At 57.4% G+C, this 8884-nt stretch overlaps 1 protein-coding gene across 1 annotated transcript; it reads right to left on the bottom strand.

The window, feature by feature from the left end:
* Positions 1–782: 782 nt before the first annotated feature.
* Positions 783–8831, bottom strand: CAPNS1 (calpain small subunit 1). The gene is made up of 10 exons (XM_086872091.1): positions 8527–8831; positions 8050–8083; positions 7804–7893; positions 5464–5521; positions 5277–5341; positions 5082–5150; positions 4285–4363; positions 3256–3372; positions 1475–1533; positions 783–992 (listed from the first exon to the last, which is right to left on the bottom strand). Exons 1-10 carry the CDS (start codon positions 8697–8699, stop codon positions 966–968), a joined length of 771 nt encoding a protein of 256 aa, XP_086728217.1. The 5' UTR covers positions 8700–8831; the 3' UTR covers positions 783–965.
* Between the last annotated feature and the right edge of the window lie 53 nt (positions 8832–8884).

The following is an 8884-nucleotide window of genomic DNA, read 5'->3' as shown; positions in this document are numbered from 1 at the left end:
GACCGGGACCCGAAATCCCCCACCGGGACCGGGACCGGGATCGGGATCAGGACCGGGGTCGGGATCGGGATCGGGACCGGGACCCGGAATCCCCCACCGGGACCGGGACCCCCCACCGGGACCGGGACCGGGATCGGGATCAGGACCGGGGTCGGGACCGGGGTCGGGATCGGGATCGGGATCGGGACCCGAAATCCTCCACCGGGACCGGGACCGGGACCCGGAACCCCCCAACCGGGACCGGGGTCGGGACCGGGATCGAGATCGAGATCAGGACCGGGATCGGGACCGGGACCGGGGTCGGGATCGGGATCAGGACCGGGACCGGGACTCGGAATTCCTCCACCGGGACCGGGACCGGGACCCCCCACCGGGACCGGGACCCCCCACCGGGACCGGGACCGGGACCGGGACCGGGACCGGGACCGGGACCGGGATCGGGATCGGGATCGGGATCAGGACCGGGACCGGGATTGGAAACGGGACCCGGAACCGTGACCGGGACCCCCCCACCGGGACCCCCCCACCGGGACCCCCCCACATCAGAACCGGGACCGGGACCCCCGCACCGGGACCCCCCCACCGGGACCCCCCCACCGGGACCGTGAGCTGAACCCGGGACCCCCGGAGCCCCCCGGGACCCCAATCCTGGGGATCCGCCCCCCCCGGTGCCCCCCAAATCCCCCCCGACCCCCCCAAATCCCCCCAAAATCCCCCCCCAAATCCCCCCGACCCCCCCAAATCCCCCCCGACCCCCCCAGAACAGAGCCAAAGACACCGAGTGAGGTCGGGGGGGTTTTTATTTGGGGAGGGGGCAGCAGATTTGGGGGGGGGGGGGGCTGGGGGTGCACTTGGGGGTGTCCAAGGGGATTTTGGGGGGTCCTGGAGTGTCCGGGGGGATTTTGGGGGGTCCTGGAGTGTCCGGGGGGATTTTGGGGGGTCCTGGGCGGGATCCGGGGGTCCCCTCATGAGTACATGGTGAGCTGGAGCCACTGGGGGGGGACAGAGAGTGAGAATTTGGGGGGGGGTCCCAAAGGGATTTTGGGGGTCCCTGGGGGCTTTGGGGTCACCCCGGGGGAATTTTGGGGGGTTGGGGTCACCCCAGAGGGATTTTGGGGGTCCCTGGGGGGAGTTTGGGGGTCCCAGAGGGATTTTGGGGGTCCCTGGGGGGATTTTGGGGGTCCCAGAGGGATTTTGGGGGTCCCTGGGGGGATTTTGGGGGTCCCTGGGGGGATTTTGGGGGTCCCAGAGGGATTTTGGGGGTCCCTGGGGGGATTTTGGGGGTCTCTCCCCTGACCCCCAGCCGTGTTTTTTTGGGGTCTCCCCTTTCCCCCCCCTCATTATTCCCCCCCAAAATCCTGCGGACACCCCAAATCTGGATTGGGGGAGGGGGGGGGGACCCCAAAACCACCCGGGGGACCCCAAAACCCCATGGGGGGGGACCCCAAAACCCCCCCGGAGACCCCAGACCCACCTCCTGGAGGCTGACGCGGATCTGCCCCGAGCCGTCCCGGTCCAGGGACTTGAAGGCACCTGGGGGGGACCCCAAAATCAACCAGGGGGGACCCCAAAACCCCCCCAAACCCATCCCCCACCTCGGGGAACCCCAAATAAAAACCCCAGATTTGGGGGGGGTCTCAAATTTTGGGGTTTTTTTTTCCAAATTTTGGGGGTTTTTCCCCCAGATTTTGGGTTTTTTTCCCAAATTTTGGGGTTTTTTTCCCAAATTTTGGGTTTTTTTTCCCAGATTTTGGGTTTTTTTCAGAGATTTGGGGTTTTTCCCCAGATTTTGGGGATTTTTTCCCAGATTTTGGGGTTTTTTTCCCCAGATTTTGGGTTTTTTTCCCCAGATTTTGGGGTTTTTTTCCCAGATTTTGGGTTTTTTTCCCCAGATTTTGGGGTTTTCTTCCCAGATTTGGGGTTTTCACCCCAGATTTTGGGGTTTTCTTCCCAAATTTTGGGGTTTTTTCCCCAGATTTTGGGTTTTTTTCCCAGATTTTGGGGTTTTCTCCCCAGATTTTGGGGTTTTTTTTCCAGATTTTGGGGTTTTTCTCCCCAGATTTTGGGGTTTTTTTCCCAGATTTTGGGGTTTTTTCCCAAATTTTGGGGATTTTTTCTCAGATTTTGGGTTTTTTTTCCCAGATTTTGGGGGGTTTTTCCCAGATTTTGGGTGTTTTTTTCCAAATTTTGGGGTTTTTCCCCCAGATTTTGGGGTTTTCTCCCCAGATTTTGTTTTTTTTTCCCAGATTTTGGGGTTTTTTTCTCACATTTTGAGGTTTTCCCCCCTGATTTTGTTATTTTTCCCCCCGAATTTGGGTTTTTCCCCCCAAATTAATTTTTTCCCCCCCGATTTTGTTATTTTTCCCCCGATTTTGGGTTTTTCCCCCCAAATTCATTTTTTCCCCCCCGATTTTGTTATTTTTCCCCCCAATTTTGTTATTTTTCCCCCCGATTTTGGGTTTTTCCCCCCCAATTTTGTTTCCCCCCCCCGATTTTGTTATTTTTCCCCCCCGATTTTGGGTTTTTCCCCCCAAATTAATTTTTTTCCCCCCGGATTTTGTTATTTTTCCCCCAATTTTGTTATTTTTCCTCCCGATTTTGTTATTTTTCCCCCTGATTTTGTTTTTTTCCCCCCGATTTTGTTATTTTTCCCCCTGATTTTGTTTTTGTCCCCCTGATTTTGTTTTTTTCCCCCCGAATTTGGGTTTTTCCCCCCAAATTAATTTTTTCCCCCCCGATTTTGTTATTTCCCCCCCCGATTTTGTTATTTTTCCCCCCGATTTTGTTATTTTTCCCCCAATTTTGTTATTTTGCCCCCCCGATTTTGTTATTTTTCCCCCGGATTTTGGTTTTTCCCCCCCGATTTTGGGTTTTTCCCCCCAAATTAATTTTTTTCCCCCCGATTTTGTTATTTTTCCCCCGATTTTGGGTTTTTCCCCCCAAATTAATTTTTTTCCCCCCCGATTTTGTTATTTTTCCCCCCAATTTTGGGTTTTTTCCCCCCGATTTTGTTATTTTTCCCCGATTTTGTTATTTTTCCTCCCAAATTAATTTTTCCCCCCCGATTTTGGGTTTTTCCCCCCGAATTTAGGTTTTTCCTCCCAAATTAATTTTTTCCCCCCGATTTTGTTATTTCCCCCCCCAATTTTGTTATTTTTCCCCCCTGATTTTGGGTTTTTCCCCCCAAATTAATTTTTTCCCCCCCCGATTTTGGGTTTTTTCCCCCCGAATTTGGGTTTTTTGGGGTTCCCGTACGGAACATGGCGTCGAGGCGCACGAGGCAGCTGATGAAGTTGTCGAAGTCCAGGTTCCCCCCCTCGTCCCCGTAACGACGCCCCAAAACCCCCCAGAGCGGGGGGGGCAGCCGGAATCCTGAAATGGGGGGGGCACAGCTGGACAAAACCCCCCAAAAATGACCCAAAACCCCCCAAAATGACCAAAAACCCCCCAAAAATGACCCAAAACCCCCAAAAAATGACCCAAAACCCCCCAAAAATGACCCAAAACCCCCCAAAAATGACCCAAAACCCCCCAAAAAAATGACCCAAAACCCCCCGAATTTACCCCCGAATTCCCCTCCCAAAAATGACACAAAACCCCCAAAAAATGACCCAAAACCCCCCAAAAATGACCCAAAACCCCCCCAAAAATTGACCAAAAAACCCACGAATTTACCCCCAAATTCCCCTCCCAAACCCCCCCAAAAAATGACCCAAAACCCCCCAAAAAATGCTTCAAACCCCCCCCAAAATGACCCAAAAGCCCCCAAAAATGACCCAAACCCCCCAAAAGATGCTTCAAACCCCCCCAAAAAATAACCCAACCCCCCCAAAAAATGACCCAAAACCCCCCAAAAAATGACCCAAAACCCCCCGAATTTATCCCCAAATTCCCCTCCCAAATCCCCCCAAAAATGACCCAAAACCCCCCCAAAAAATGCTTCAAACCCCCCCCAAAATGACCCAAAAGCCCCCAAAAATGACCCAAATCCCACCAAAAATACCCAAAATCCCCCCCCCAAAAAACCCCAAATCCCCCCAAAAATACCCAAAATCCCCCCCCCAAAAAACCCCAAATCCCCCCCAAAAAAACCCAAATCCTCCCAAAATCCCCCCCAAAAAACCCCAAAAAACCCCAAAAAACCCCAAAATGCCCCAAAAACCCCCAAAAATCCCCCCCCAAAAATCCCAAAAATCCCCAAAAAACCCCAAAATGCCCCAAAAACCCCCAAATCCCCCCCAAAAATCCCCAAATCCCCCCAAAAATCCCCCAAACGCCCCAAACCTGCGGCCTCGAAGGCCCCCGGCAGCTCCTGGGGTCCGATGGTCCCCGAGCGATCGGTGTCGAATTGTTTGTACACACACTGAGCAAACAAAACCCATTTTGGGGGGTGGTCCCGAACCCCCAAATCCTCCTCACCCCCTCCCCAAAATTTGGGGACCCTCCCAAACCTCAAAACCCCCCAAAAAATCCCCCCAAAATCCTCCCCTCCCCCCACCCCGCGTTTAAAGGGGTTCAAAATCCCGAATTCCCCAATTTTGGGGTTGCCCAACCCCCTCTTAATTACACCCCAAAAAATTTGGGGGGGTTTGGAGGGGTTTTTTGGAGCCCCCTCCTCATTTTTTGGGGGGGGATGGGATTTAAGAGGGGAAATTTTGGGGTTTCACCCCCCCGGTTTTGGGGCTCCTCCCGCGATTTTGGGGTCTCGCCCCTCCGGGTTTTTTGGGCTCCTCCCTCGGTTTTGGGGGGTCGCAGCTTTTAGGGCGTCCCCCTAATTTTGGGGTCTTCCCCAGTTCTGAGTACCCCGCGAGTTTGGGATGCCCCAACCTGATTTTGGGGTTCCCATCCCGGTTTTTGGGGTGCCTCCCACCCCCCCAAAATCCAACCTCTCCTCGATTTTCGCCTTTTCGGGATCCAAATTTTTGGCCTCTCCGTCCGTTTTGGGGTCTCCTCCCACCCTCAGCACCCCAAATTTTGGGATTTTATTCACCTTCAGCTCCCCCCCCGGATATTTTTGGGGACCCCCACCTCGTTTTCGCCACCCCAACCCCCACCCCTCCCCAAAATTTTGGGGTCCCCACCTGCCACTTCTTGATGTTGTTCCAGAGGTATTTGAACTCCTCGAACCCCAATTTCCCGGTGGTGTCGCTCTGGGGGGGGGCTCGTCAAGGAGATTTTGGGGGTTTGGGGGGACCCCCGAGTTTCCCCGCACCCCAAAACCTCCGGAGGGACCCCCCAAAAATCCCAAAAAGCCCCCCAAAAAAACCCGGGGATACGTCCATGACGGCCACCATGCTCCGGCAGGTGTCCAGCCCGAAGCCGTCCGTCTTCAGGTCGGGATCTGGGGGGGATTTTGGGGGGGGTTTGGGGTTTTGGGGGGTCCCCAAAATCATCGGGGACCCCTCAGGAGTCTCCGGCACCCCAAAATCCGCCCCCCGAGCTGGGTTTTTGGGGGGCACTCACGGCGGGTGACGACTCTGTTGAGGATGTTCATGAGCTCAGTGGGGCTCACCTCCATGTCCTGGGGGGGAAAGGGGGGTCAGGAACCCCAAAATCCTGATCCTAAATATTGGGAACCTCAAAATCCTGATCCTGAATATTGGGGAGCCCCAAAATCCTGATCCCAAACCTTGGGGAGCCCCAAAATCCTGATCCTAAAGCTCAGGGAGCCCCAAAATCCTGATCCTAAATATTGGGGAACCCCAAAATCCTGATCCTAAAGCTCAGGGAGCCCCAAAATCCTGATCCTAAATATTGGGGAACCCCAAAATCCTGATCCCAAACCTTGGGGAGCCCCAAAATCCTGATCCTGAATATTGGGGAACCCCAAAATCCTGATCCTAAACCTTGGGGAACCCCAAAATCCTGATCCTGAATATTGGGAACCCCAAAATCACCAATCCTAAAGCTCAGGGAGCCCCGAAATCCTGATCCTGAATCTTGGGGAACCCCAAAATCCTGATCCTAAAGCTCAGGGAACCCCAAAATCCTGATCCTAAATATTGGGGAGCCCCAAAATCCTGATCCTAAAGCTCAGGGAGCCCCAAAATCCTGATCCTAAATACTGGGGAGCCCCAAAATCCTGATCCCAAACCTTGGGGAGCCCCAAAATCCTGATCCTGAATATTGGGGAACCCCAAAATCCTGATCCTAAACCTCGGGGAACCCCAAAATCCTGATCCTAAAGCTCAGGGAGCCCCAAAATCCTGATCCTAAATATTGGGGAGCCCCAAAATCCTGATCCTAAACCTCGGGGAACCCCAAAATCCTGATCCTGAATATTGGGGAACCCCAAAATCCTGATCCTAAATATTGGGAACCCCAAAATCCTGATCCTGAATATTGGGAACCCCAAAATCCTGATCCTAAATATTGGGAACCCCAAAATCCTGATCCTAAAGCTCAGGGAACCCCAAAATCCTGATCCCAACCCCTGGGGGAGATCCCAGTGGATCCCGGGGGGTTCCCAGAGCTCGGGTGGATCCCAGGGGGTCCCAAAGGATCCCGGGGGGTTCCCAAGGCTTGGATGGATCCTGATGGATCCCAGTGGATCCCAGAGCTCAGGAGGATCCTGGCGGATCCCAATGGATCCCAGGGGGTTCCCAAGGCTCGGATGGATCCCGGTAGATCCCAAAGGATCCCTGGGGGTTCCGAGGGGTTCCCAAGGCTCGGATGGACCCCGGTGGATCCCGGGGGGTTCCCAGAGCTCGGATGGATCCTGGAGGATCCTGGAGGGTTCCCAAGGCTTGGATGGATCCCTGGGGGTTCTGAGGGGTTCCCAAGGCTCGGGTGGATCCCACTGGATCCCGGTGGATCCTGAAGGGTTCCGAGGGGTTCCCAAGGCTCGGATGGACCCCAGTGGATCCCGGGGGGTTCCCAGAGCTCGGGTGGATCCCAGGGGGTCCCAAAGGATCCCTGGGGGTTCCGAGGGGTTCCCAGAGCTTGGATGGATCCCGGTGGATCCCGGGGGGTTCCCAGAGCTCAGGAGGATTCCAGGGGGTCCCAAAGGATTCCAAGGGGTTCCCAGAGCTTGGGTGGATCCTGGTGGATCCCTGGGGGTCCCGAGGGGTTCCCAAGGCTCGGATGGACCCCAGTGGATCCCGGGGGGTTCCCAAGGCTCGGATGGATCCCGGAGGATCCCGGGGGGTTCCCAAAGCTCGGGTGGATCCCGGTGAATCCTGGAGGATCCCGGGGGGTTCCAAAGGATCCTGGAGGGTTCCCAAGGTTTGGATGGATCCCGAAGGATCCCTGGGGGTTCCGAGGGGTTCCCAAGGCTTGGATGGACCCCGGAGGATCCCGGGGGGTTCCCAAAGCTCGGGTGGATCCCGGTGAATCCTGGAGGATCCCGGGGGGTTCCAAAGGATCCTGGAGGGTTCCCAAGGTTTGGATGGATCCCGAAGGATCCCTGGGGGTTCCGAGGGGTTCCCAAGGCTTGGATGGACCCCGGAGGATCCCGGGGGGTTCCCAAAGCTCGGGTGGATCCCGGTGAATCCTGGAGGATCCCGGGGGGTTCCAAAGGATCCTGGAGGGTTCCCAAGGTTTGGATGGATCCCGAAGGATCCCTGGGGGTTCTGAGGGGTTCCCAAGGCTCGGATGGACCCCACTGGATCCCGGTGGATCCCGGTGGATCCTGGAGGATCCCGGGGGGTTCCCAAGGCTCGGATGGATCCCGATGGATCCCGGCGGATCCCTGGGGGTTCTGAGGGGTTCCCAAGGCTCAGATGGATCCTGGAGGATCCTGGAAGGTTCCCAAGGCTCGGATGGATCCCGGTGGATCCCGGCGGATCCCGGCGGATCCCTCACCTCCCCGGCCAGCTGGGTGAAGAGGCGCCGGAACTGCCGAACCTCCTCGCTCTCGTTGGCGTCGACGGTGGAGACGTGAGCCCGGGGGGGCTGCAGGGGAGGGGAGGGCTCAGGGGGACCCCAAAACCGGGGAGGGGTCAGGGGGGGGACCCCAAAACCGGGGAGGGGTCGGGGGGAGACCCCTGGGGGGAGGGGAGGGATCCCCAAAACCGGGGAGGGGTCGGGGGTCGGGGGAGGGGCACTCACGGGGGGCTCGGGGTTGTAGTGGGCGGCGGCTTCGCTGTGGGAGGGGTCAGAGGTGTCACCGCCCCCTCCCCAAAAACCCACCCAGTGTCCCCCCAAATCCCCCCCAAAAATGTCCCCAAATCCCCCCAAAATGTCCCCAAATCCCCCAAAATCCCCCCCAAAATTCCCCAAAATTCCCCCCATGCCCCCAAATCCCCCCCAAAATGTCCCCAAATCCCCCAAAATTCCCCCAATGCCCCCAAATCCCCCCAAAATCCCCCCCAAAATTCCCCCCAATGTCCCCAAATCCCCCCAAAATGTCCCCAAATGTCCCCAAATCCCCCCAAATTCTCCCCAACCCCCCCCAAGTCCCCCCAAAATTCCCCCCAAATGTCCTCAAACCCCCCCAAATTCCCCCAAAATGTCCCCAAACCCCCCAAAATCCCCCCAAATTCCCCCCAAACCCCCCCCAACCCCCCCCGCCCCTCCCCCCCTCACCTGATGGCGCTGATGACGCCCCCCAGGACCCCCATGGCCCCCCCGGCGCCGCCCCCTCCCCCCCCCCCGCTCAGGAGCCCCCCCAGGACGGAGCCGATGCCCCCCGGGAGGCCCCCCCCGGCCCCTCCCCCACCGCCCCCGCCCCCACCCAGCAGCCCCTTCACCAGGAACATGGGGGGCACTGGGGGGCTCTGGGAGAGAACTGGGGGGCACTGGGGGGCTCTGGGAGAACTGGGGGGCACTGGGGGGCTCTGGGAGAGAACTGGGGGGCACTGGGGGGCACTGGGAGAGAACTGGGGGGCACTGGGGGGCTCTGGGGGCACTGGGGGGGCACTGGGAGCTACTGGGAGTTACTGGG

This window comes from Cyanistes caeruleus, chromosome 38 (genome assembly GCF_971803275.1).
Source record: "Cyanistes caeruleus chromosome 38, bCyaCae1.hap1.1, whole genome shotgun sequence".
Lineage (NCBI taxonomy): Eukaryota > Metazoa > Chordata > Aves > Passeriformes > Paridae > Cyanistes > Cyanistes caeruleus.
The sequence above is the reverse complement of the archived record's forward strand: the minus strand, read 5'-3'. Positions and strand labels throughout refer to the sequence as shown.